This window comes from Theobroma cacao, chromosome 9, assembly GCF_053813885.1.
Source record: "Theobroma cacao isolate CCN51 chromosome 9, ASM5381388v1, whole genome shotgun sequence".
In the NCBI taxonomy this organism is placed as follows: domain Eukaryota; kingdom Viridiplantae; phylum Streptophyta; class Magnoliopsida; order Malvales; family Malvaceae; genus Theobroma; species Theobroma cacao.
The window spans coordinates 46552394-46576941 of NC_142647.1; the positions used below are offsets into that span (position 1 = coordinate 46552394).

The following is a 24548-nucleotide window of genomic DNA, read 5'->3' on the forward strand; positions in this document are numbered from 1 at the left end:
AATTCATTTCAATTGCCACACAAGTTTCCGCCCTCTTTAAAGCGTTGATACTCTCGCGCTTCCCCTTTTTAAAACCCTAGTTCCCCTTCCTCCCAAAACCCTAGCCCCTCAGTTGCTTCCCTCTCTCCCACTATCACCATCATCCATGGAGTTCTGGGGTAAGCCTTCTTTCTCTCGTTCTTTCTTTTATATAACTTTTGATGGTTTGGCCTTTTGCTTACGTTTCCTTTCTTCTCTCCTGCTGTTTATTTTGCTGCTTTCTTCGAACATTTTTACTCATTTTCTACGATTTTTTTTCTGGTTTTAAAAGTCGGTTGTGTTTGTGGAAGCTTTGATCTTTTTTATTTTGTTAGTCTGCTCTTTCTGATGAAATGAGGTTAGCTTAGCTAGCTTGTTATATTTGTGAATTTACGTTCTCGAAATGTAATACTATTTATCTTACTGCCTTGAAGAAGTCTTGGGTTTTAGCTTCCCTGGTGTACTACTGTCAATACAGATAATTTTTTTGCATACGTCTTTTAGAATTTGTTTGTATCGTTAGTTTAATTTTGTTAGTATTCTTTCAGACATTGTTGTGATAAGATTTTGGATTCACTTCGTTTTGTGGTGTTTGAATGAATTTTGTTGGCAATGATTCGTGTATGTCTGTACAGAGCAAAGATCGAAATGGGTTTTTTTGTAACTGTTGGTAATGATTTTTGAAGACACTGTTTGCAATTGTATACTTCTGATTTATATTTAGAGACACGTGTATTGTTGTGTTTTAGTTCGGCTAATTAAATTAAATGATTTTAATGTTACTATTAGGTGTTGAAGTTAAGGCTGGAAAGCCTATTAAAGCAGACCCTGGTGCCAATCACGTCATCCATCTTTCCCAGGTTAGAAGTAATTTATTTGTTGAAGTTGATTTTATTATCAATGTTTTTTTTTTTTGTGTCTAAAATAACCTGCAATCTGCTTGTGTTTTAGGCAACACTTGGCGAGTCAAAGAACAAAGCAGAATCTGTAACCCTCCATGTAAATGCTGATGGGCAGAAACTCGTTCTTGGAACTCTTTCCCACCAGAATTTCCCTCAATTATCTTTTGATTTAGTGTTTGACCAAGAGTTTGAGCTCTCTCACAACTGGAAAAATGGAAGTGTCTATTTCCTTGGTTACAAAACTTTTGTGCCGGATGAAGGATATCCTTTTCTTAGTAGTAGTTAATTTTGTTTTTTGGTGATAACTGAACTCTTGTTTTTCATGAATGTTAAGTGTGTTTGTGCCATTTTGTTCTTCCTTAACTCTGATGCTGTCTTTGTCACCACTGATGAATTTGGTGAGTCCTAGAAAACATTTTGCCTATTTGTAATTTTCTTGTCTTTAGCAAGTATTTCTCATGCATATTATTCTTATGTATAGATATGTCTAGTGATGAAGAAAGTAGCGAGGATGAGGAGCTTCCTGTGGCTGCTGCAGAAAATGGTAAGTTCTCTTCCCGTCCTAGAATTTAATTAGTGGTTGAAGATTTGAATAACTCTTATTTTTAACTTGTAAACATTTTCTTCCACTACAGGAAAAGCTAAGACAGATGTAAAAACATCTAAGGCTAATGCTGGGAAACCTGATGCTGTAAAACAAGCTGTGAAGATAGAAGAACCAAGCAATAACAAGAAAACTGAGGGTGATGATGATGAGAGTGATTCTGAGGATGAAAGTGGTTCTGATGAGGAAGATGATTCTGAGGATGAAGATGAGTCTGATGAGGTCTCTTTTTCATAACTAGGCAAAAGATTTTTAATTCATTATTACACTTAAAATGGATGCTTTTCCTTATTTTATTTATTTTGAATGGCCTTCTGATCTGTGTGATATTTGTTGTCTTTGGTCTCTGAGTTGTTTGTTACCCTTTTCACTTGCATAGTAGATTGCTTTTAATCCATTTTTTTCTAGCTACATAGTGAAGGTATAAAACATTTTCTGTTCCTTGTAGAAATGATTGAAATGAATGCATTAAATTGCAGTGACTTTGGTTTTGATCATTACATATGGATTTCAGTTGGTTCATTTTTGTTTTCCTTTACTTTCTTGTCTAAATGAAGCAGTAATTGATTGACATGAGTTAGTAAAATGTTCTGTTTCCTGGGCAGATGTCTATGGATGAAAGTTCTGATGATGAGGATGAGGAGACACCTAAGAAGGTATGTTTGGTAGACTGAAGTGCTTTTTGAATTTTTTGAATCTGCCCTGATTCCATTAATGAAATTTTGTTTCTTTTACTTCTAAGGTTGAGGCAAACAAGAAGAGACCTGCAGAAGCTGCTACCCCTGTTTCTGCAAAAAAGGCAAAATCTGCAGCAACACCTCAGAAGACAGGTAGTTCTCTTATCTCTTCACATGAAAGTCTTTTGCCGCTTTTTTCTGTTGTAATTGTTAATGGTTATCTTTTCTCTATGCTGTTTTGAAGTGGTAATGGTTAATTAGGATTGGTCCATTTATCTTCTTCTGATTTTAGTTTCTTGCTATTGCAGATGGTAAGAAGGGTGGTCACACAGCAACACCTCACCCATCAAAGCAAGCTGGGAAATCTTCTGCAAAGAGTCCGAAGTCTGGTGGTCAATTCTCTTGTGGATCTTGTAACAAGTACTTATCTACAACTTTTAAAACTACTTCCAATTTTATTTGAGTTGGTTACTTTACTAATGTCCTGCATATTACTATGAACAGGTCATTCGGCTCTGAGGGTGGTCTAGAATCTCACAAAAAGGCCAAGCATGGTGGCAAATGAATGGTGTAATACATAACATGCTCTTATGTTGTGTGCATGTTTAATTTTGGGGGAGAGATGTGTTCTGTTGTGGTTTTGGTAGATTATGCTTATCAGTAAATGAGGGGTCTATGGTTAACAAGACTTTGCGGATCCTTTTTTCTGATTCGGCACTATTTGGGTTATTATCCTGGAAAGGGTTTAGATTGTGATGCCGTTATCTATAATTTATGTGTTCTATTCATGCCAGTATGCATTTACATGGTCTTAAATGAAAGGTTCATGCTTTTCAAATTGTATGTTGAAGTGAAGTTTTGCATGGCGATGTTATTCATTTGCCAGTTGACTTTTATGTTATGGTCCATTGCAGCTTCCTGCTAGGGATGTCTAATAATTCTAGTGCTCTAATAAAATGTGGATAGTTTAGGGGATGACGATGTATTGGCTATTGACATTGCGCAATAGTTCATGAGCCTCACAGGTAGGATATAAACGACAGTTATATAGGGATAAACACTCCACCTGCCAAGGTTGACTTGTTCCCTTTGGTCACGTTAATTTTTTTTGGTAAAAGAGACAACAAATAATGAGTTAAATCCAAGTCCAAACTCCGTTCCAGTTCGATTTTACTCAAAATTTATTAAAAAAGAAAACCGCAAAACTGATCTATTCTTCTTTTGACAAAAGAAACGTAAAATTAGTGGAAAAACAACTTCCCTTTCATCTAAGCCACCAGACAGGCAAGAATCGGTTACTTGCAAATTCTAAAATTCTATAATCATCTCCTCTCATGAATAAACTAACACTAATAAGTAATAATTTGCATTTAAATTCAGGAATACATAATTTTATAGAGCGTAAAATTTTAAACTAAGTATTGACAAAATCAATATTATTCCAATAGCTTAAAATACAGACCCTATTAGTACCTTAAACATATTCTGGATTGGCACGCGACAAAGAAGTAAAGCAAGGAAAAATTAAAGTTAAATACTAAACTTTATAGCAATGAGTTAAGTATCTTATATAATAAAAGGCAATTCTTTAAAGTCTTTTTAACACCAAACATGTATCACGTTCCAACAATACAACACCTGTCAAGTTAAGATCAAAATAAGAAATAGAAAGTCCAGCAACTCACGGCCTCACTGAAACCACTCCTAGCTCGTCCATAAGACACCCACAACACCTATACCTTGCAGTAGAGCTGAGAAGAGGCTGCAGGCGCTTTCTTGTTTCTTCTACAAGTTAAATCTGACATACCCTTTTAACCTGTTTCTCAAGCACAGCACCGACAACCTGTACACAAATTCCATGATAAGCTGCAATTAAAATAATGGCTTGGTCCCGAGAAGCAGGATTACCTGAACCTGCAAAACTCAATAATGTTGATAAGATAACAGATTTTCCTAGCAGTAAATTAAGCGTTTGAAATAGAGAAAGAGATCATAGGAAACAAAACCCAATTTAGAACCATGAATATCGTTCAATAGCCCGGAAGTGCGGTGGTCACACGGTACCTGACTGTAAATTCATGAATGCACACATGCACACAACACTTACAATGCACAAAGAAAAATTCATGCATGCATTTGCCTAATACTAAACGTTAAAGCTATAAACAAAATCCAGAAGATAACAGTTCCCAAAGACTTGACCTATGTTAAGGATTATATCCTCCCAATCCCTACTAAAATCTGGAATGAGTAGAAAGAGATGTTAAATCTAATCGTTTCTAAGGAACAGTAAAATTTTCGAAATTAAAATTGAAAGAAACAAAGTAGATCAAGGCCATAACAAGAGATTCATGTGAGGAAAGTATAAGAAAAAAGAAAAATTGTGCAGCTTAAAACCTCATCTGACTAGCAGACAGACATAACCAACTTGAGTGCCCATGTTGACAAAACTTAGTAATAGCAGGGAAAGAATCATTGAGACAAAATATGGTAAAACTTGTAAACAAAGTGAGAAGAAAAATAGCAAAAACAATTAGGACCAAAATGAATTTAATTGGAAGGCTGTATCAGAAAAAGGACAGAAAAGGTAGAATCTTCAAAAATAATGATGCAGTTAAGCACACAATCAAGCGTTATGAACAGAGTTGTAAAAGGCATGGAACTAAAAGAAAAAGGTAAAACAAATTTCAAATTCCATATCAAAGAATTGTGAACCTGCACACCACCTGCACAGTGGAAAATGGGCTGTAAGCTATATTTACTGGATGCTTGGTCTTAGTAGAAATATTCCTTCTTCTACTGAGGAAGCAAAATATGAAAATAATGATAGAAAAAGATAGAGAGACAAACCAGACAAAGTAATTTAATCAGTGTCAATGGCCTCCCAGCTATGGAGGCTACTCCTGCTGCTGCTGATGTCCATAGTACTTATCATCATTCTTTGCATATCCATTGTTACCATTCTCATTGTTATTATTGGCAGCATCATTATCAACTCTGTTAGCATTTTCTTGCTCCCTTTCACGGTTCCATTGCTCAATTTTCGCACGCCTCTCCTCACTGCCTTCACGAACTGGACTACGATTTCTCTTTCCCCCAGGGCTTCTGCTCCGTCCTCTCCTATGGCCAGGACTAGTGCTTCTATGCCTTTTACTCCGGCTTTCATGATAATGATCTCTATCACCATACCGTCTAATGTGGCCACGCCCACCATGAGAGCGTTCCTCATGGCTACCACGATGCTTTGGAGGGCTTCTGCTTCTGCTTTGGCTATGGCTTCGCCTCCTTCTATACCTCCCAAATAACTGGCGCCTCAACTCCCTGATGTAGATTAACAATGAACAAATTTAGACCTATTAAAACAAAGACCATATACAGGTAATGCTGATATGAAATGACATCCCACCTGCTGATTGTTTTCAGGTGCATGAAATTGCAATATCCACCACGATTGCAAGTGTTCTCTTCATACTGCCTACAGGTGGCTTCACGGAAGTCAGTCACAGGTGAGAAGTCAACAATGATAGGACGGCCTGCAACAAAAAGGTCAGGTAATTTAAAGATACATGCATCTGTTGCAACACAATTCCAAAATGACCAATAGGTAGAAGCTAATAGAAAAGGGCAACTTAACAACATAACAATCTCTTATGTATTATGAAAAGATAGATAATACAAAAGGATAAGGTAACTTAGCCACATAAGCATCTGTTGCAATTTGGATGAAATGCTGACATAGATGAAGATAGGAAAAAAAAAGCTAATACAAAAGGATAGAAGATGTCAAACCAGAATAATATCTTCCACTAAGATTCCTGAGCGCATTTGCGGCATGTTCTTCTTCTCTAAACTGAACATACACATTGCCCACCTGTCCACAGAAAATGATTTAAATTCTTTAACATATCAGCTTGTCAAACACAAATAATAGCAAACAAGAATGGCCAGAGAAAATATTTACCATATGGTCAGCCAAGTTGTCGCATATATTCAGACTCTCAATTTCACCGTACTTGCTCAGTTCCTCAAATAAATCCTCATAAAACTCCTGGAAAATTAACATCAAGCATCCAAGAATTTGTTTACTTTGTTAAATTAACTGTTTGCTTCTCGCTGTGGAATGCAAATTCAAAATTTTTCTTATACTATTTAACAGAAATTTTGGCATTCGATTTACTTAGACAAGAACTAATAATGATAATAATAGAAAACCTATATCCTAACTAAAAACAAATCATTTAAAATTGATTAAATCTATAAAACCCTAAAACATAACTTAATGATTATAAGTACAGTAAAAGCTTCAGAGATTTTATTTTTTATGGAGATTTACCTCGAAATGTTCTTGGATCTTGCGGGGGTCGATGGGGTTACCCTGGTTTTCGACGCCGGGGGTGATCATGTCGGGCCGCTGGTACATGTTTGAGAGAAGGAGAGTCGGGCTGATGCTGGGCTTGGTGTGGAGACGCGAGCACCGGTCTCCGTGACGACAAGCGCCTATCTTGAAATAGAACGGGCAGTTGACCCTATCCTTTTCCGTACCAAATATCGATGCCAAGTGCTCCGCCATTTTTTCTCTTTTCCTTTCCCTTCTTTTCTATTCCTCAGTTTTTCTTTTTTCCTATCCTTCCTCCCTCTCTGGCTATCGATCCGTTTCTCTTCTTACTACAGAGGAAAGGTGCGGTTTTAAGATGAGGATCATCGGACGGTCGGGAATGAGAAGAAAAGTTTTGGGTATTGGAGTTTGAGAGATTGGATAGTGGCCGTCGGATTATGCTTGGTGTCTTCGTTCTTCTAGATGTTTCCAAGTGGAAATCAGCTTATAGTCGGACAATCAGTGGGCTTAAGCACAAGTTGCTGGTTTGCCCGAGAGGTTAAGGGGGCAGACTTAAGATCTGCTGCACATAAGTGCGCGTGAGTTCGAACCTCACAGCCAGCATGTTGTTTTGTTTGTTTAAAAGCAATATTAACAAATTGTTGAACAAGGTATTTATCTTAAATTACATAAATTTATTAAATTTGTTTGGTTGAATCAATGATGTTTAACATTTGCTTAACACATCAAAGTCATTGTATCAAGTAAACTACATACAAATGCTATAATAAAGTAGTTTTCTTTTTATTCCTTCCAATTATAAAAATACTTTACTTCTTAAAAGGTTTCTTCTTTTTATGCTTTATATGGGCAAGTAAATGTATGATGGATAAAAGTTTACTAGTCCTATAAAAATAGGAACCCATTTGATAATATTTTCAAGTACGAGAGTTATTACTCTACAAAAAGGGCTTTATAAATAATTTCTTATCAGTTGTTTTATTATCATTCTTTGAGAACAACTCTTATCATTTTGTTGGAGGATAATAGTTTAGACTAAACCTTCATGCATTAAAAATGAATAAAAACCTGGTTTGTCTTCAAATTTATGTTCATATTCAACTCTATTCCAAAGAATATTCTATTGTTTATTTCACTCATGCGGTGAAAATATGAATAATGAAATAGAAATAAATTGACGATTACAACTATGGATAAATATTTTATTAATTCTAATTTGAATTACGAGGATGCAGGCAGCTGACATGGTAAACCTTCAAAAACCAGAATATAAACTGCCAATGAATATCAACTCATTCTTGCAAAAATAAATTTATGCTATGACCTAAGAATTATAGTTTTTTGTTACAATCATTTTCATTTTTGCCTATTTAAAACCTTAAATTTATGAAAGATATCTTTATACAGATTCTGAAATTTTAAACTTCCTAATGAGACAACATAATATAATTCACCGTCCATGCATAAAATTTTTTTGCAGACAATTATATAAAACATTTACTCCAACAGCTTCAAACATAAAGCTGTACTGCCATTTATCTCTTTGGCTATGGCACATGAGAGAAAACGAGGAACACGTGAAAATCAAATCAAAGGCAAGATTGTAGATTTAATACCTACGAATTAAGTATCAAATCAAAGGCAAGGAGATTATTCAAAGTCTTTAACACAAAAAATGATTCTGATGATCCAACAAAACCAACCCTGTCAAATTAAGAACTAAATAACAAATCGATAGTCCAGCAGGGCAGAACCTCGCTAATACCACTCCTAGCTAGTCGATAAGACACAATCAGATCACCTATAACTTGCAGTAGAGTTGATAAAACGCTGCATGCTGCAGGTGCTTTCTTGTTTAAGTTACAAATCTGAGAGATCCTTTAAACCATTTTCTCTGGTGCCGAACTGAGAACCTGTACACAAATTCCATGATAAGCTGCAATTAAAATAATGGCTCGGTCCCAAGAAGCAGGATTACCTGAACCTGCAAAACTCAATAATGTTGATAAGATGACAGATTTTCCTATAAGTAAATTTAAAAGCTCAAAATAGGAAGCAATTATAGGAAATGAAACACAATTTCGAACCATGAACTTTGATCGTTCAATAGCCTGGATGTGTGGATGGTCACATGTTACCTGACTGTAAATTCATGCACACACACATACATACAGAACATTTAAGTGCACAAACAAGCTTTTATGCATGCATTTTCATAAAGCTAAAAAAAGAAAGCACAAGGTATTAGCTTTTCAAAGACTTGGCATAAGGTATAGATTATATCCTCCCATTCTGTACTTAAATCTGGAATGAATTGAAAAAAAAATGTTTTAAGTCTAATGGTTTCCAAATGAACAGTAGAATTTTCTAAATTGAAATTGAAGAACACAGGAGATCAAGGCCATAAAAAGAGCTTCAGGGGAGGAGAGTAAAACAAAGTAGAAGTATGTTGATTAGCTTAAGACCTCATTTTGCTGGAAGCCAGCCATATCCAACTTCAGGCATGACAACTTTTCTTTCTTAATTGTCTTAAACATTGTCTACAAACTTTGACAAATCTGAGTTAATAGAGGAGAAAGTCATTTCGAGGAAAAACATGGTAGAACTTGTAAAGCAAAGAAAGAGAAATTGCATTAAATTTATTAACTCAGGAAAGGCACACGTTCGAAACTTCTGAAACATTGATGCAATCAAGCACACAATCAAGCACCACAAGAATAGTTGTAAAAGGCATGAAACTAAAAGAAAAAGGTAAAACAAATTTCAAATCCATATCAAAGAATTGTGAACCTGCACACCACCTGCACAGTGGAAAATGGGCAGTAAGCTATATTTCCTGAATGTTTGGTCTTAGTAGAAATATTTCTTCTTCTACCGAGGAGGCAAAATATGAAAATAATGAAAGAAAAAGATTGGGAGACAAACCAGGCAGAGTGATTTAATCAAGGATCAATGGCCCCCCTACTGAGGCTACTCCTGCTGGTGCTGATAGTTCTTGTCATCATTCTGCACATATCCATTGTTACCATTCTCATTGTTATTATCGGCAGCATTATTATCAACTTTGTTAGCATTTTCTTCTTCTTCCCTTTCACGGTTCCATTGCTCAATTTTAGCACGTCTCTCCTCACTGCCTTCACGGACTGGGCTACGATTCCTCTTTCCCCCAGGGCTTCTGCTCCGTCCTCTCCTATGGCCAGGACTTGTACTTCTATGCCTTCTGCTCCGGTTTTCATGATAACGATCCCTATCATCATACCGTCTACTGTGTCCACGCCCACCATGAGAGCGCTCCTCATGACTACTACGATGCCTTTGAGGGCTTCTGCTTCGGCTATGACTTCGCCTCCTTCTATACCTCCCAAATAATTGGCGCTTCAACTCCCTAATGAAGATTAACACAATCAATTTAGACCAATTAAACCATGACCATATACAGGTAATGCAGATTAGGAAAGAAAAAAAATTCCAACCTGCTGATTCTTTTAAGGTGCATAAAATTACAGTATCCACCACGGTTGCAAGTGTTCTCATCATACTGCCTACAGGTGGCTTCACGGAAGTCTGTCACAGGTGAGAAGTCCACAATGATAGGACGAGCTGCAACAAAAAGTAAGGCAATTTAGTGCTACAAGTATCTAATATAACACACTTCCAAAATAACCAATAGATAGGAGCTAATACAAAATGACAACTTAACGACAGAAGCATCTATTAGGAATTAGGAAAAGATAGAAACTAATACAAAAGGGTAAGGTAAGAACACAATCATCTATTGAAAAACCAAATTTACCAATAGATAGAAGCTAATACAAAAGAATAATGTAACATAGCCACACAAGCAAATGTTGCAATTCGGATCCATAACTGAACAATAGATATAAAAAGAAAAATACAAAAAGATAGAAGATGTCAAACCAGCATAAAATCTTCCGCTAAGGTTCCTAAGTGCATTTGCGGCATGTTCTTCCTCTTTAAACTGGACATACACATTGCCCACCTGTCCATGAAATTGAAGTATACCTAACATTTCAAATTATCAAACAAAGATAATCTCAAATATGCATTGCCCAAAGAAAACACTTACCATATGATCAGCCAAGTTGTCACATATATTCAGACTCTCAAGTTCACCATACTTGCTCAGTTCCTCAAATAAATCCTCATAAAAACCCTGCAAAATTAACATCAAGCATGTAAGACTCTGTTTCCTTTGTTACAGTAACTGCTTGCTTTTCTCTGTGGAATGCAAATTCATAATTTCTCTTATACCATTTAAGTTACTATATTATTTCAGATGCATAGGATTTCACAACATTAACATCAACTACCGCATTTAATACAAAAACATTTTTAAAAATAGTAAAACCCATAAAACAATATCCGAACAGAGACAACTACAAATAAATCATTAAAATAGATTAAATCTTAAAACCCTAACACATCACTTAATCATAGTAATAAATACCATTACTTAAAACTTTCAGATCTTAAATTTTTGGGAATTTACCTCGAAATGCTCCTGGATCTTGCGGGGGTCGATGGGGTTACCCTGGGCGTCGACGCCGGGGGTGATCATGTCGGGCCGTTGGTACATGTTGGAGAGAAGAAGAGTCGGGCTAATGCTGGGCTTGGTGTGGAGACGCGAGCACCGGTCTCCGTGACGACACGCGCCTATCTTGAAATAGAACGGGCAGTTCACCCTATCTTTTTCCGTACCAAATATCGACGCCAAGTGCTCCGCCATTTTTCTCTTTTATTTTCACTCTGTTTTCCTTCTTCCTTTCTCCCTCGAAGGATCTGTTTTCCTTTCCTTCTCTTTTTCTTTTCCTTCACGAGGGGAAGCGTGGTTTCGAGACGGGGATTATCGGGCGGTGCGGAGTGTGAGAGAAGGGTTTTGGGTATTCGAGTTTGTGCGATGGGATTGTGGCCGTTGGATCATGATGGCTTCTTTTTGCTAGCTGTGTCCACAATTAAAAAGGAAATGATATTGATTTTACCCAACCAAAATATTTGGTATAGGTTTTTTTTTTTTTTTATACCCTGAGATGGATTGCATTAGTGAGCAGAAGCAAAGAACAATTTGAAACTTTTACCAAAAAAAAAAAGAAGAGTAAAGAAACAAGCCAAGGATTGACCAAGTGATTGTAATTTGTAATTGCAAGATTCAAAACTCCATCTTTTCATTTGAATTTTCTCATAAACAAAAGGCAAAGACTATTTTGGATGTTCATCCAACCACGGCCCATCTTCATCACTTGAACAGACCCATCGATATGCGTAGGCTAGGGTCATTTCTGGAGCTACACTTGAATTTACATCAAACCATGGCCAGCAAAAGCCCAACTGAAAATTGCAAATCCATTCTGGGCTCAAGCCCATGAAACGTTTCCAGCAGAAGCTAACAGATCATGCGGTTATATTTATATATTCATATCTTTATGAATAAATTTAGCCTTAAGTCACAATAATAATTTATATGTGGATAAGGCCGAGGGAATTGGTGTAATAGAGTAGCAGATACATAGCCAAATCTTAAGTTTTGGAAAAACAATAGCTTGGTTTACCTTAAATGTTCTGTTTTTCCTTTAGAGTGTGTAAGGGGCTAGCAAATCCATTGCCAGATATTGCAGATAACCATCAGTGGTTTCCCTTCTATGATCAGCCAGAACCTTACTGGTTAAAGTTTTTTGATTGGGAATTAACAAATGTTTGAATAATATTCAGCTAGAAAGATTAATTTTTGACTTTAAAATTGCTCTTGCATTTAATATTCTTGATAAATTTTCAATCCTAACCCTCATAAGAAGAAAATAAAAAGTTCAGAATAAGCATATAGGAAAGGGCTGGTTACATGAGTTAAGCAGTCTCACAAGCTTGAAAATGGACAAATGGTGTTGAGTTTTAGGTTGACAAGAATTCTAGATTTTAATTGATTAGGATTCTTGTTTGTTTACAACATTGAATAGTTGTATGGTTTTAAATTTTTTATTCCACATCGATTCCTAATCATATTATACTTTGGACTTTTATATTATAAAAGTGGATCTCTAAGCTTTAAAATTGCAAGTAATGCTTTGAGAGCTCTAAAGAGAGGACACCCTGTAACTCTATCTTTTGCTTTAGGTGAAACTAGAGTGGTTTGGGTGAGTGTTCTTGGGACGTTATTGAAAAAAAGTGTGTAAGAGATCTTCGGTTGGTTTGGGGAACTACAGAGGTCAATTTATTGTACTTTAATTTCTCAATAGTAAAAGAACAATTTCACTCCGTTGACGTAAGTAAGAGGCCAAACCATATAAATTCTTGTGTTTTTCTGTTTGCTTGATTTCTCTGGGTTTTATCTTTGTTGTTTCTTGAACAATTTTCATAACAAACTGGTATCAGAGCTTCGGGTTCTGTAAATTCAAGATTTAACAAGGATGTCAAAAGTTACTAGTTCTACGAATTTTTTAATCGAGAAGTTTGATGGGAAGACTAGTTTCACACAATGGTAGAGGAGGATGAAAGATCTCCTTATGCAGCAAAGTTTAATGCGCCTTTCGCTAAGAAAGAAGGAAGGACAACCAGATGACATAAATGATGTTGAATAGGCAGAGTTGGAGCAAAGGTGTATGAGCACTATTTGGCTTTGCATTAAAGATAACGTGTTTAACCATGTTATTGATGAGGATTTTGCTCCAAGGTCGTTGACAAAGTTTGAGAAGATTTACTTGACGAAAAATCTTTCCAACAAGTTGCAGCTTAGGCGAAAGTTGTATCGCTTAAAAATAGAGGAGAATGGAGACCTCATGAAGCATATGAATGAATTCAATGGAATCATTGATCAGTTGAAGAAGGTTAATGTGAAGATGGAGGAAGAGAAAAATGCACTATTGTTCCTAGATTCGCTTCTAGACTCTTATGAGGTATTTGTAAAATCTCTGATATGTGAGATGGATACAATAACGTTAGAACAAGCACAAGCAACGTTAATGTCTCGTGAAGCCTGAAAGAAAGGGGATAGAGATCCTAGTGGCTTGGCATTAGTAACTGAGGTTCGTAAGAGGAAGTCAACCGGTATGGGATCTAAGAGTGACAAGTATAGATCCAACAATGTTTAGTGCTTTCAATGCAAAGGGTATGGACATATTAAAAGGGATTGTCCTACAAAAGGAGATCAAAGTAACGAGAATAAAGGTGAGTGTGCTTTCGTTGCTGAAGGTGATGATTGTGATGTCCTTGCAATCTCAGAAAATATGGATGCAAATTTTTATTGGTATTTAGATTCTGCTTTTATTACTCACATATATTATCAAAAATATTGTTTCAATTTACTTCAAGAAGAGGTGATTGGGAATTTGACTTTGGATAATAAGTCAATAGTGAAGGTCATGAGTCTTGGAGTGATGAAAATAAAAATATTTGATGGGGTTGTGCGCTCTTTGGGTGGTGTGGCCTATGTCCCAGAGATGCGTAAAAATCTAATATCATTGAACCCGTTAGACTCCAAAGGGTAAAGATATTCTGCTTGTGATGGAGTGGTAAAAGTCACACAAGGCAACATGATCATGATGAGGAGGAATTAGCTTATATCGTCTAGAATGTGAGGCTTCGAAGGGATGGGAACAGTGCACAGGAGATGGTAGCTACTAAAGTGAGATTTCATTTGCCGAGAAGGTAAGGAAAGGTTCCCATGATGTAGACGATGGTGAAAGTATGAAAAATCTTATCAATAGTGAATTGGAAGGGTCGTCGAGGTCCTTTTCTGAAGTCAATTAATGCCATTGGCTTGATGGTTGCACAGGTGCATTAACAGTTTTGTGGAATCGAGTGTTGGACCATGCTTGATTCGGTATGTGTAGTTGTGGTAATTATAAAGGCCAATGATTTAAAAAGTTTTATGCTTGAAGAGTTGTTCAATGTGTTGGAAAGTAGGTTGAGTTAGAAAGTTGAAATTAGGTGCGACGGGTGGAAGAAGTTTAAGGAATTTGAATTCAAGTCAAAGGTGAAAATTTGTTGAGTTTTAGGTTGACTATAATTCTAGATCTTAATTGATTAGGATTCTTGTTTGTATAATACATTAAATAGTTGTATGATTTTAAACTTTTTATTCCACATCGAGTCCTAATCATGTTTTACTTTGGACTTTTATATTATAAAAGTGAATTTTTAGGCTTTAGAATTGCAAGTAGTGCTTTGAGAGCTATAGAGAGGCTTATTCCACATCGAGTCCTAATCATGTTCTACTTTGGGCTTTTATATTATAAAAGTGAATTTCTAGACTTTAGAATTGCAAGTAATACTTTGAGAGCTCTAGAAAGGGGACATATTGTAATCCTGTCTTTTGCTCTAGATGAAGGTAGAGTGGTTTGGGTGAATGTTCTTGGGAAGTTATTAAAAAAAAGTGTGTAAGGGATCTTCGGTTGGTTTGAGGTCAATTTATTGTATTTTAATTTCTTAATGATATAAGAACAGTTTCACTCCGTGGACGTAGGTAAGAGACCGAACCACATAAATTTTTATATTTTTCTGTTTGCATGATTTCTCTGAATTTTATCTTTGTTGTTTCTTGAGTAAGTTTCATAATAAACGAGGATACTTGTTATTGAAAGAGTATAGTAGATGGTAGATGCTGTGGAATATTATGAAGAAGAGGGTGACCCCATGTTGCAGAAAATGGGGCCTAAGAACTCCCCAAGTTATGGCTGTGTAAGGAAAAGGATCCCGATGTGTCAATGTTAAAAATTGATCCATCAAACGGCAGTTCCAAAAAGCCAAAGCAGGAGACAGGAAGTTGAGAAGACTTGCCAACTAACCATTTAAAGTATCCAAACAATTATTGTATTCTGCACACACATGTATCAGGTTTAGAATTAGATTTAGAATTAAAAAAAAAAATTACTTGGAAATGAGGGGCAGATTCAAGGCTGAAGTTAGCCCCAGATTCACTCTGAAGAAAGTGTAGTAACATTTTTACAAGGATAATTATTGATAGAACCCCACATCGTGTGAGAAAATGAAAACAGTGGAGAAAGATATGGGCAAATGCTCTTTGGAACAATGTGGGGAATGCCCCGGAATACTAAGGCTGATAAACAAAAATGCCCGTCGGGATTGTTCAATCTAAGATTTGTGTATAATGCAACGAGCACGGCTGAAGTAAAAACAATAAATTTGCTTGTGAAATCCATCCATGCATTGTTAAAACAATACTGTGGGGAACTTAGCACTGAAATTTTTAACTAACTGTCAGGTTGTAGCTGAAGTTTTTTATTTGTTCCACTTCATGGTTCAGTCTTTTTCATCATTCATTACATTATCAGGGTTTATCACTCTGCATCACCCTATCTTTTCCTTTAATGAGGTGAGTAACTGTCGAAGAAAGCTACATTTGTCGCCTCCAAATCCTGTCATCGCCACCTATGAAATGAAAAAGGTACTCTGTTAGCTATGGGGTCCTTGAGAGAAATTGTTGCAATGAGTGCCTGAAACAAGGGCACCATTGTTTGTCGCAATCATAGGTAGAGTTTTTCCATCATAATTGAGAAAGATAAATTAATGCAGTCTGACACAGTTTGGTTGTTACATTTATAATGCCACCTTGTCCTTGTTTCATTGATTATTTGTTACTGCCACTATTCTATACCTGTAATATTGGTAGGAAAACCTTGTGCTTTGCAACGATAATGGCATATTCACTTTGGTGACGCTGTCACTCAGAGCAGTTGGCAACAGTTAAGGCTCATTATTATATTTATGAACATTGCTTGCAACATTAGAGTATATACCATGGAATACAAACGAATCTGGAAAAAATATGGATTACAGGGTTATCTTAGTTGGTAAGTGGGGTATATATCTTCCTCACCTATTAGAACCAATTTAAATACCAAGACAAGAAATTTGTATTGTACAAAAAAGAAAGAAAAGTTAAAAGAATAAGTCAATATGCTTCAATAGCAGCAGTTGATCATGGGCACAACTTGGTCCAGGAAAAGGAATTAGCCTCATTCTTTGTTTGTTTGAGGGCTATGAATATACTTAACCTACTTCAAGCCAAAGAGAACTATATCTTTTCTTATGTATTTCTTCAACATTGGATGTATAAATTGTTCTCAACCTTGATTTGTTGTTAATCTTCCATTCAAGTTGGCTATGTCTTCTATCTCTTAAATTGCTGCACAAAATTTTTCTCTGTTTGCTCTTGTTATAAGTTTCTTGTTTTGAAGGGCATGTGCCCAAAAGGGTTCTGTGTCAATCATACAATCATGAAAAGGCTGATTATACAAGGTCGGTTAATGCCTGGAGCACCTTGTTTTTGAATTCCTTTCCTTAAAATAAATTGTCAGAAAACTTTATTTGGAAGTTTCCATAATCTATATGACCTCCAATTAAAAATTCAATTATCTTTCATAAGGCCCAATAGGCCAATCATTGTTAGCAGTCCTTGGAGATTTAAATAGAAACAGGTTTTGCAGGCCTCCCAATTCACTCAATCAAAACATTAACCTACTCTCTCTTATTATATATGCCAGTTGCAGATATATTATTACTGCACCTTTTGGATGATATAGTTTAAGTCTGCTTGTATGTCTCTCTCTTTATCTCTCCCATTAGTTGAAGTAAAAGTGACAAAAGTTAGCTGAGATAATGAGGCTTCTATTAGAAGAAACATACAATGAGCATTATTTAAGTTTAATCTTTGAAAGCCATTGTTCCATCATCAATGGAAAGGGTTAGATTCCTAATGTGAAAACGGGTACTCAAAAAATGTTGCTGAAAAAATAAATAACAATATGTTAAGATAATGCAGAATGCATAATTCATCCCACCAGCTGCAAATGGTTGGGACAAGACATGAAAGGTAAGCATGAAGTTGTTTCTTGTAAACTACCTTGTAATAAAGTGACTGAAAGAAGAAAAAGATTAGAAATGATTATGGGTAATGGTTGTGTCTCAGCACACAGATACAGTTCATCTGCTGTTCATCCTAGTAGCTGTGGTTATAATTTCAAAATGGGAGCCGATGCTTCAACTCTAAGTTTAATCAAGAGAAGCTTTTCCATAAATGAAGTACAGTATGTTTATATTTTTATGTATGGCTTCATGTTACTTTAGAGAGAAGTTTACTTGTGTAATTCAATTTGTAGATGTACTTTGTATGAATGGATGCAATGATTTCAGGATTTGGAATAGTTTAACATTTTCATCAATCTAGAACATTAAGGAAATCCTGGGAATGTATGCAAGGAAACAATAAGAAATGTTGACAAGGGGGAAATCCAATGCAGAAACGGTTGTCATTATAGTTTTAAATAGGTCAGAGGTAAAAGGTTGATGAGTGAAGTTAAGGCTTTCTTTTCTTGGCTGATGAAAAGTTTAGAACAGTTTTTAATCTCTAAATAATGCAGCAATAATTCCCACAGTTGAAGTCTTGGAAAGGAATCAAGTAAATTAGAAAAGGGACCAGAAAGGAATCATTAACAGGCTGGCAAATCCCCTTTATAGGGTTCTGAATACAAATCCAAGGATTTAACAGAAACATATAAATACTGGGAATTTGATAAATTAACTGTGATTACAAGTTCACCCTTCCATTCATCACTTTATTCCCTTCAAAAACCTTGAGTAAAAACTAACAAATGGGAAACCCAAAAATAAAAATCCAAAATAAATAAGGAAAAAAAAAAATCTCACAATTACAGGCAAACTGTCCAAAGAAAATAACATCATCTCCCTGTTGTCTTTACTACAGGCTCGTTTAGCATTTTCTTTGTCCTTGACACTGTATAATATATTGGCATAACAACAGCATTTGTTTTCTGGTGAATTCTCCATTTACTGGAATGATTCTGAGGGAGAGATGGCGACAGCCTTTGGGCTGAATATGTTGAATGACCTATTTCTGTTTGAATGAGCTAAAAATAAGTGATAGTTGCAGTCAAATGTTGCAGACAGACTCCCACTTATACTTAATACTTTTGCTTGTGGGGGAGAAAAAACACTGATACACCAACACAAATGCTACCAGGACTCTGCCACTAGATGATGGTGCCAACGTAGCCAATTCCTGTGATGAAGAAGGTAATTGTTTGGAGGAAGAGGTATACAAAGTAGTTGTTCTTCCCATGGACAAAATCATAGCATCCACAAATGAAGAGGAATGCTGCAAATCCCAACTCCAATGTGTTGAGTCTGTTAAGAAAACAAGGACAAGAAATTACACACAGAAAAATTCACAACAGCTAAGTATCCTTCCTGGTAGTGGTAAATAAACGAAGGGGTAAAAAAAAACCTATACTAGTGGTCCCTAAATATAACATTCACATATTATAATATTGTCTTATATAAATTTTTTATTCAGAGAAGACTTAGTAAGTTTCCAGACATATCTATTGGTAGAAGCTAAGTAGCTAACAATAGAATCATGTGAAGTTAGCTAGGATAGGAGCCTTATCCCTTTGCAACTACAATAACAATGAAATCCATAGAATGTACTATCTCTGATCACTTTGGCTGTCTATTTAATAAGGTGCCAACCTGAAGAATCTCAACCACCATACTGCAGAGAGCAATGCACTAAATATTTGACCATTAGAACTTATGGGGTTAGGTTGAGTAGGCAAATATTTTTTTTTGTTTATAATATGCAGATTTGGTGGGCAGTATTTTATAGAAATAAAAATAAGAAAGATGACCTGAGACGAATCTTAAATTCTTTATGGCAATTGGATTAAGGGTGAAGATGAGTTCTTACCTATCAGTAAATTTGAATCTAAATTTCCTGGGTGCTTTTGCATTTGTCTTGTTCTTAGCAGCATCTGCTGCTTTCTTGACAGCATCTCCTAGTTTCTCAGTGACAACCCACTCATTGGCTCTGCCTGCCTCCAGGAGACCGATAAATGTTGCCTTAGTCCGGTGCAATGACATCACATTCTCGAAAAGAATCCAGTAAAATAATAGGTGGATGGATCTGCAAATGCAAAGAAAATTAGTCTTTGCTGTTGCAAATCATGTTAAAGTAGATATCACACCAGAGAACCAATTGAGGGTATACTATACCTTGGAGTTCCTACTGAGTTTAGAATGGTGATGACGGAAGGAATATAAACGGCTCCCCAAATAGGAACTTTAACTTCAGGAACCAAAATGGTAAGCGGAAGAACCACACAGTAAAAGAAAAAGGTGACCATATGAGCAATGATCTTTCGGACGAAGAAGAAGCTGTAGATAACATATACTTTTTTCCAGAATTTCACTTTCTGCAATATGTAATAAGAAAAATCAATTAACTGTATAAGATGTAAAAGGAGAAGGGAAAGCCTTAAAACTACTAGCTTATATGTATGAGAAAATTTACAGCAGTCCTGAAGCTGAACCAACCTTATTCTGAATGATCTCCCACACCATTTTCCTGAATAGATTAGCAGGACCACAAGACCACCTATGCTGCTGGAAGCGGAAGGCCTTAAAAGTACTAGGAAGTTCACTTTTCACCTAAGGAAGACATAGAGAAGCATAAGTCACCTGCTCACTGGAGGGGGACTGTGCATTGCATAATCACAGAGAAATAATACCTGAAGATCACCAAGGTAAACAAATTTCCATCCCCTAAGACTAGATCGGACAGCAAGGTCCATGTCCTCCACGGTGGTTCTATCCTTCCACCCACCTGCCTCATTAATGGCAGCAATTCTCCAAATACCAGCAGTTCCTGCATTTGGATCATGCATAAATTTAAGTTATAGTAATTGACAACAGCCACTAGATAGGGAATCTAATGCACAATCTTGATGTTTACGTGATTAATTACCATCATTCATGAATAATTTGATGACTCTGACAAGGGTTAAAAATAGCAGAGTTGCTTTGATCTTTCAAGTATTTAAGTAGTAATTTAAATTTTGTTATGTATTTACCCTCAAGCAGCATTGGAGGAATCAAATCAGACACCAAATCTGTCCTGAGCAAAGCAGACTTCTAACAACACTCTAACCGACAACTTTAACATCTACAAATTTTCAGCTCAAGCATCTTTGAAAGGCTCAAACTAAGTACATTGTTTATCATGAAAATTATGAAAATTCTATGACACTCTAGCAGACAACCTTGTTGAGTTGGTCAATTCGTTGCTAGAAAATTGTTCCCAGTTCCAGTCACCCTCAAGCACCAACTACATCTATTTGTAAAAGCAAGAGTCACCATCACTTAACTGGTAAACTAAGAACTTTGAGGAAGTCTTAGGCTCTTAGCAGATGTCACCCAAATTGATTTGGAAAATAAATACAATAAGGAGGAGAAATGTAGTTAGCTTAACCAAACAGGCACGAACCAAAACTAATTGTTAAATGAATAACGAGAAAAATAGGTTTTACCATTAAAACCAAAGAAAGCATGTGTTGCTGACCCAACTTCCTGTTCCACTGTGAAATGGTAATCCAATGACATCTCCTGCATTCTTGTCAACAAGCATTCGTCTGCGTTCACTGCAAAACGATCCGCTTTAATAAAATCTTTCCAAATAATAATGTGCGTTATAATTATTTAATTTCATCAAATTCGTAGTAACGTGCATATCTTGTACGGATAATTAAAATTAAATAATCACGACCCTAAGATTATCCTCACACTTTCTCTATATGAATTGTTAATTTTGTGAGATAAAGTTATTAGTTGAAGGCACCTTAGGCAGTTATTTTCCGTGTTCGAATCCTAGTAAGGTAGAGGGAAACAAACAAAAATAAAAGTCATTTAGACTTTTTTGTCCTCACATGATTCAAATCACAATGTGCCACGTCACAAGTGCATGAGGGTTGCTTCTAAAATCTATGTAACTGACTGCCTTATTTTATAATGTTAAATTCATGCACCCAAACAAAAATTTTGAAACAGTTGTTTTTTGTTTCTCAAGAAAAAAAAATCCCAATGGTACTTGAAAAAAAAAAATCCAAGTGTCGGCAAAGTGGAGTAAGGTCCACTACTGGGGATATAGTACTGCCCGCATCTTAACTTTACCTTTTAGCTGGGCCCCCGTTCTTTTTTTTTTTACTAAAAACGTTAAACGGCACGTGGAAAGTGGAGTGGCTGCTGCGGTTGAAATGACAATGTTAACCTCCAAGGTCTGAAGAGGACCCTTGCTGTTGACCACGTGACCCGTATAATCTGGGTCGTTGATCAATAGAGCAAAATCCCACCCTTTTTTGTTCTTTTATTCTGACGTGACAAAAGCAACCCCAAAATCACATGCAAGTTACTAAAAATAGAAGAACGAAGCCTATTGATTGAGCTAATCGAGATAAAAGTCATGTCACCGGTCACAAAAAGGCAAATAGTTTTACAATTTTCCTAATAGAACAAAATAAATTCAAAAGACACTAAACAAATTTCCAAGTCATACATGATATATAAATTTTAATCATATTTACTTCGCGTTAGTAGATATCATTTTCATTTTAATTTTCACACCGAAACGTGTTTTATTAAATTGCAATTTCAATGTCAAATTGTTGATTTTTCAATATTAAAAATGAAAATTACTTTTTCAAAATTCTTAAAAAAAATATTTGTATCTTAACATATAAAATGGTGCTAGAAAGAATTTGCTTGATATCTGGTCAACAGGAAAAAAATTGAATAAAAGAAGAATAAATTACAAATATTAAATATATATTGTGATTGTGTCATCTAAAAAAAGAAAATTGCGGGATTCTTTTTTTTTTATTAACCTTAAAAGTATCATAGATACTATTGAAAAACAGATGCTATGAATCAATTAATCGAATTTATTTTTCAAAATTATCATAAAAAAATAAAATAAAATTTTTTAAAACATAAAAAAAGTGATATATTTGTTATTATTTATACGCAACAAAATATTATGAATTATGAAAAATTCAACGGAACCCTTCCTCGTGAAGCAGAGAGGGATGGATCCCGTTGAGTTCTTACACTTTTATGTCTATAACTAAGTTCATCCCATTAGTGTAATTTCCTTAACTAATCACATCTTGTAATGCTGCTGCCTACTATTAAGATTGATTAGGTATTATCATACAATACTATAATTCTCATAGATGGGTCCCATGAACAGTGATATACGGCTGATTAAAGAGATGGCTAAGGGCAAACTGGGGTCCCCACCCCGTGATTGGTGGGTTTTTTTGTGGACCCACTTCTGCCCCATGCAGTCTGCAACCAATTCCGCCGACAAAAACCAAAACCCAAATAGAGAATTAAAACAAAAAAAAAAAAAGGCGTTCACCAGGGAAAATTGAAAGTTAAAACCAAATAGTAGTATACCACCGACACTCTTGAGAAATTTAAGCAGTAAGGTAATCAGGTCATTAAATGAGAGTAATTAATTAATTAAATTAAATTCAGAGAACAAGGTTTAGCTTACCAAATCTCCAGCGAGCTTGAACGAGAGCAATGTCTGGGTTGCGGGCCAAGAAAGGGATGCTTCTTCGAAGGAAGTCTGGCTCAGGCCTGAAATCGGCATCGAAAATGGCCACATATTCACAGTGTTTGACATAGCTTCTCTTCAACCCTTCTTTCAAGGCTCCAGCTTTGTAACCTGTCCTGTTTTCCCTGATTTGGTACGTTATGTTTATGCCTTTGCTTGCCCATCTCTGGCACTCCTGCTCTACCATTAGCTACATGATTTTTGAACAAAATCAGCTCAAACTCAAACCCCATTTCGGCAATTTTAAAAACCACTGGGGATAATAATGAAGAATTCAATGATGGAAGGAAGGTGAGGGGAAATAAATGTTGGGAGTAAATGAGTTTTTATGCTTTCACAGTTAAAAAATGACAGTAATGCATAATGCTGTAAAAGAAAGAGCTGAAGGTTAGCTAATATGAAGGAAAAAGGATTTGATATTATTAAGAGAATTAAAATGCATAATCTTTGGTAGCAACTGAAGAGGAAATTAAAGGAAATGAGTGAGCCAAATGCATCATGAAAACAAATGGGTAGAGAAACGTATTGGGGAATGTTTGTAAGATTTTTACCTTGATTGCAGGGTCAGTGGAATCATCGAGTACTTGGATCACAAGACGATCGGAGGGCCATAAGAGTCCACAAGCTGCTCCAATGGAGATCTTGTAAACCTGTTCCAAGGGACAGAAGAAAAAAATAATCATAAAGCAGCAAACTTTTGAGTTTGAGCCTTTTCCCTGAAACCCAGAAACAAAATACCAAAAAGAAACAAGTTCACCGAGAAGAAAACAGAGAAAAATAGGGAGAGACACTGACCTCTTTTTCATTGAACATTGGGATTTGCACTAGAACCACGGGGAAATTTGAGCTACCAAGTTCCACATCATCTTGAATAAGCTCAAAGTTGTAACGCTTCTCTGGTTTTTTCCAGAAGAGCTTAACAAGAATAATGACTATTCCCATGTAAACACGCTCCATGAAGAGCATGAGTGACATGATTAAGCAAATGTAGACACCAAGTTGCAGTAGAGGAACAATTAATGGTGCTTTGATAAGCTCCCAAATCAAACCAATTTGACCTGTAATATCATCTCTTGACACTTGAAAGGACTCTGGAATCAGCAGCTTTGGTGAAATTTGAGCCATCTCTGCCTGTCTCCCACTCAGCAGAGAAGAGGAAAACAGAGAAAAAACAGGGGATAAGAAATAAAGATACCAAGAAAAGCCAAAAAAGAATCTCTCTCAGTGGTTTTTTGTGAACAATGTAGTTGAAAATGGGGCTTTATATAACTTGGAAGAAGCCTTTGATTATATCGAAACTAACACAAAAAAGTTAAGAACCAAATTCAAATCTGTCACTCCCTCCTCTAATTATCCCAGAGATGGGAAGAACAGAAGTAGCTATTTGCCAGCCCTCCTCTTGCTCTCTCACAACTATGCCAGCCAATGCAGATTCCGTTTCTTTCTATCAAAATGAAACAGAAACAGATGGTACTGCAAGAGAGAGAGGAATGCGGAGAGACTCTGAGGGAGGAAAGCAGGGCAATAGATAGAGAGAGAAAGATGGGCCTTTTATAGTCAGATTTGGTCC

General features: G+C 36.0%; 4 protein-coding genes and 1 non-coding gene across 9 annotated transcripts; 2 read left to right on the forward strand and 3 right to left on the reverse strand.

Annotated features, from left to right (window-relative positions):
- LOC18590404 (histone deacetylase HDT1-like) lies at positions 1 to 3039 on the forward strand. The gene is made up of 9 exons (XM_088809560.1): positions 1 to 158; positions 808 to 878; positions 970 to 1201; positions 1402 to 1464; positions 1556 to 1746; positions 2130 to 2180; positions 2267 to 2354; positions 2510 to 2621; positions 2706 to 3039. Exons 1-9 carry the CDS (start codon positions 146 to 148, stop codon positions 2764 to 2766), a joined length of 882 nt encoding a protein of 293 aa, XP_088665686.1. The 5' UTR covers positions 1 to 145; the 3' UTR covers positions 2767 to 3039.
- Positions 3040 to 3744: 705 nt separating this feature from the next.
- Positions 3745 to 6962, reverse strand: LOC18590405 (splicing factor U2af small subunit B-like). Of its 3 annotated transcripts, none has more exons than XM_018127587.2 (6): positions 6535 to 6962; positions 6163 to 6249; positions 5991 to 6072; positions 5608 to 5734; positions 5052 to 5522; positions 3745 to 4044 (listed from the first exon to the last, which is right to left on the reverse strand). In XM_018127587.2, exons 1-5 carry the CDS (start codon positions 6769 to 6771, stop codon positions 5099 to 5101), a joined length of 957 nt encoding a protein of 318 aa, XP_017983076.2. In that variant the 5' UTR covers positions 6772 to 6962; the 3' UTR covers positions 3745 to 4044; positions 5052 to 5098. The 3 variants fall into 3 exon arrangements, with proteins under 3 accessions (XP_017983076.2, XP_088665685.1, XP_088665684.1); XM_088809559.1 differs by having other exon boundaries at positions 3745 to 4115; XM_088809558.1 differs by having other exon boundaries at positions 3745 to 4927.
- A 95-nt stretch (positions 6963 to 7057) lies between these two features.
- Positions 7058 to 7140, forward strand: TRNAL-UAA (transfer RNA leucine (anticodon UAA)). The gene has a single exon. It is a non-coding gene; the product is annotated as a tRNA-Leu (tRNA).
- A 1047-nt stretch (positions 7141 to 8187) lies between these two features.
- Positions 8188 to 11505, reverse strand: LOC18590406 (splicing factor U2af small subunit B-like). Of its 3 annotated transcripts, none has more exons than XM_007015898.3 (6): positions 11048 to 11505; positions 10625 to 10711; positions 10456 to 10537; positions 10011 to 10137; positions 9463 to 9922; positions 8188 to 8450 (listed from the first exon to the last, which is right to left on the reverse strand). In XM_007015898.3, exons 1-5 carry the CDS (start codon positions 11282 to 11284, stop codon positions 9508 to 9510), a joined length of 948 nt encoding a protein of 315 aa, XP_007015960.2. In that variant the 5' UTR covers positions 11285 to 11505; the 3' UTR covers positions 8188 to 8450; positions 9463 to 9507. The 3 variants fall into 3 exon arrangements, with proteins under 3 accessions (XP_007015960.2, XP_017983739.2, XP_088666331.1); XM_018128250.2 differs by having other exon boundaries at positions 8188 to 8521; XM_088810205.1 differs by having other exon boundaries at positions 8188 to 9338.
- A 6542-nt stretch (positions 11506 to 18047) lies between these two features.
- CSLA02 (cellulose synthase-like A02) lies at positions 18048 to 24548 on the reverse strand. The gene is made up of 9 exons (XM_007015899.3): positions 23774 to 24548; positions 23530 to 23628; positions 22916 to 23168; positions 20892 to 21002; positions 20094 to 20230; positions 19900 to 20013; positions 19579 to 19778; positions 19274 to 19489; positions 18048 to 18711 (listed from the first exon to the last, which is right to left on the reverse strand). Exons 1-9 carry the CDS (start codon positions 24101 to 24103, stop codon positions 18558 to 18560), a joined length of 1614 nt encoding a protein of 537 aa, XP_007015961.2. The 5' UTR covers positions 24104 to 24548; the 3' UTR covers positions 18048 to 18557.

What these genes read in the sequence shown, in the direction of transcription:
- LOC18590404 (XM_088809560.1), top strand. An exon ending in ATGAAGATGAGTCTGATGAG is followed by an intron (nt 1,747 to 2,129) that starts GTCTCTTTTTCA and finishes TTTCCTGGGCAG; the next exon opens with ATGTCTATGGATGAAAGTTC. An exon ending in TCTTGTGGATCTTGTAACAA is followed by an intron (nt 2,622 to 2,705) that starts GTACTTATCTAC and finishes TACTATGAACAG; the next exon opens with GTCATTCGGCTCTGAGGGTG.
- LOC18590405 (XM_018127587.2), bottom strand. Translation starts at nt 6,771, where the DNA reads ATGGCGGAGCACTTGGCATCGATATTTGGTACGGAAAAGGATAGGGTC. An exon ending in AGATCCAAGAACATTTCGAG is followed by an intron (nt 6,250 to 6,534) that starts GTAAATCTCCAT and finishes TTAATTTTCCAG; the next exon opens with GAGTTTTATGAGGATTTATT. An exon ending in ACAACTTGGCTGACCATATG is followed by an intron (nt 6,073 to 6,162) that starts GTAAATATTTTC and finishes TTCTGTGGACAG; the next exon opens with GTGGGCAATGTGTATGTTCA.
- LOC18590406 (XM_007015898.3), bottom strand. Translation starts at nt 11,284, where the DNA reads ATGGCGGAGCACTTGGCGTCGATATTTGGTACGGAAAAAGATAGGGTG. An exon ending in AGATCCAGGAGCATTTCGAG is followed by an intron (nt 10,712 to 11,047) that starts GTAAATTCCCAA and finishes TTAATTTTGCAG; the next exon opens with GGTTTTTATGAGGATTTATT. An exon ending in CACCTTAAAAGAATCAGCAG is followed by an intron (nt 9,923 to 10,010) that starts GTTGGAATTTTT and finishes AATCTTCATTAG; the next exon opens with GGAGTTGAAGCGCCAATTAT.
- CSLA02 (XM_007015899.3), bottom strand. Translation starts at nt 24,103, where the DNA reads ATGGCTCAAATTTCACCAAAGCTGCTGATTCCAGAGTCCTTTCAAGTG. An exon ending in CCACTGACCCTGCAATCAAG is followed by an intron (nt 23,169 to 23,529) that starts GTAAAAATCTTA and finishes AAAATCATGTAG; the next exon opens with CTAATGGTAGAGCAGGAGTG. An exon ending in TTTACCTTGGTGATCTTCAG is followed by an intron (nt 20,014 to 20,093) that starts GTATTATTTCTC and finishes TGTCTTCCTTAG; the next exon opens with GTGAAAAGTGAACTTCCTAG.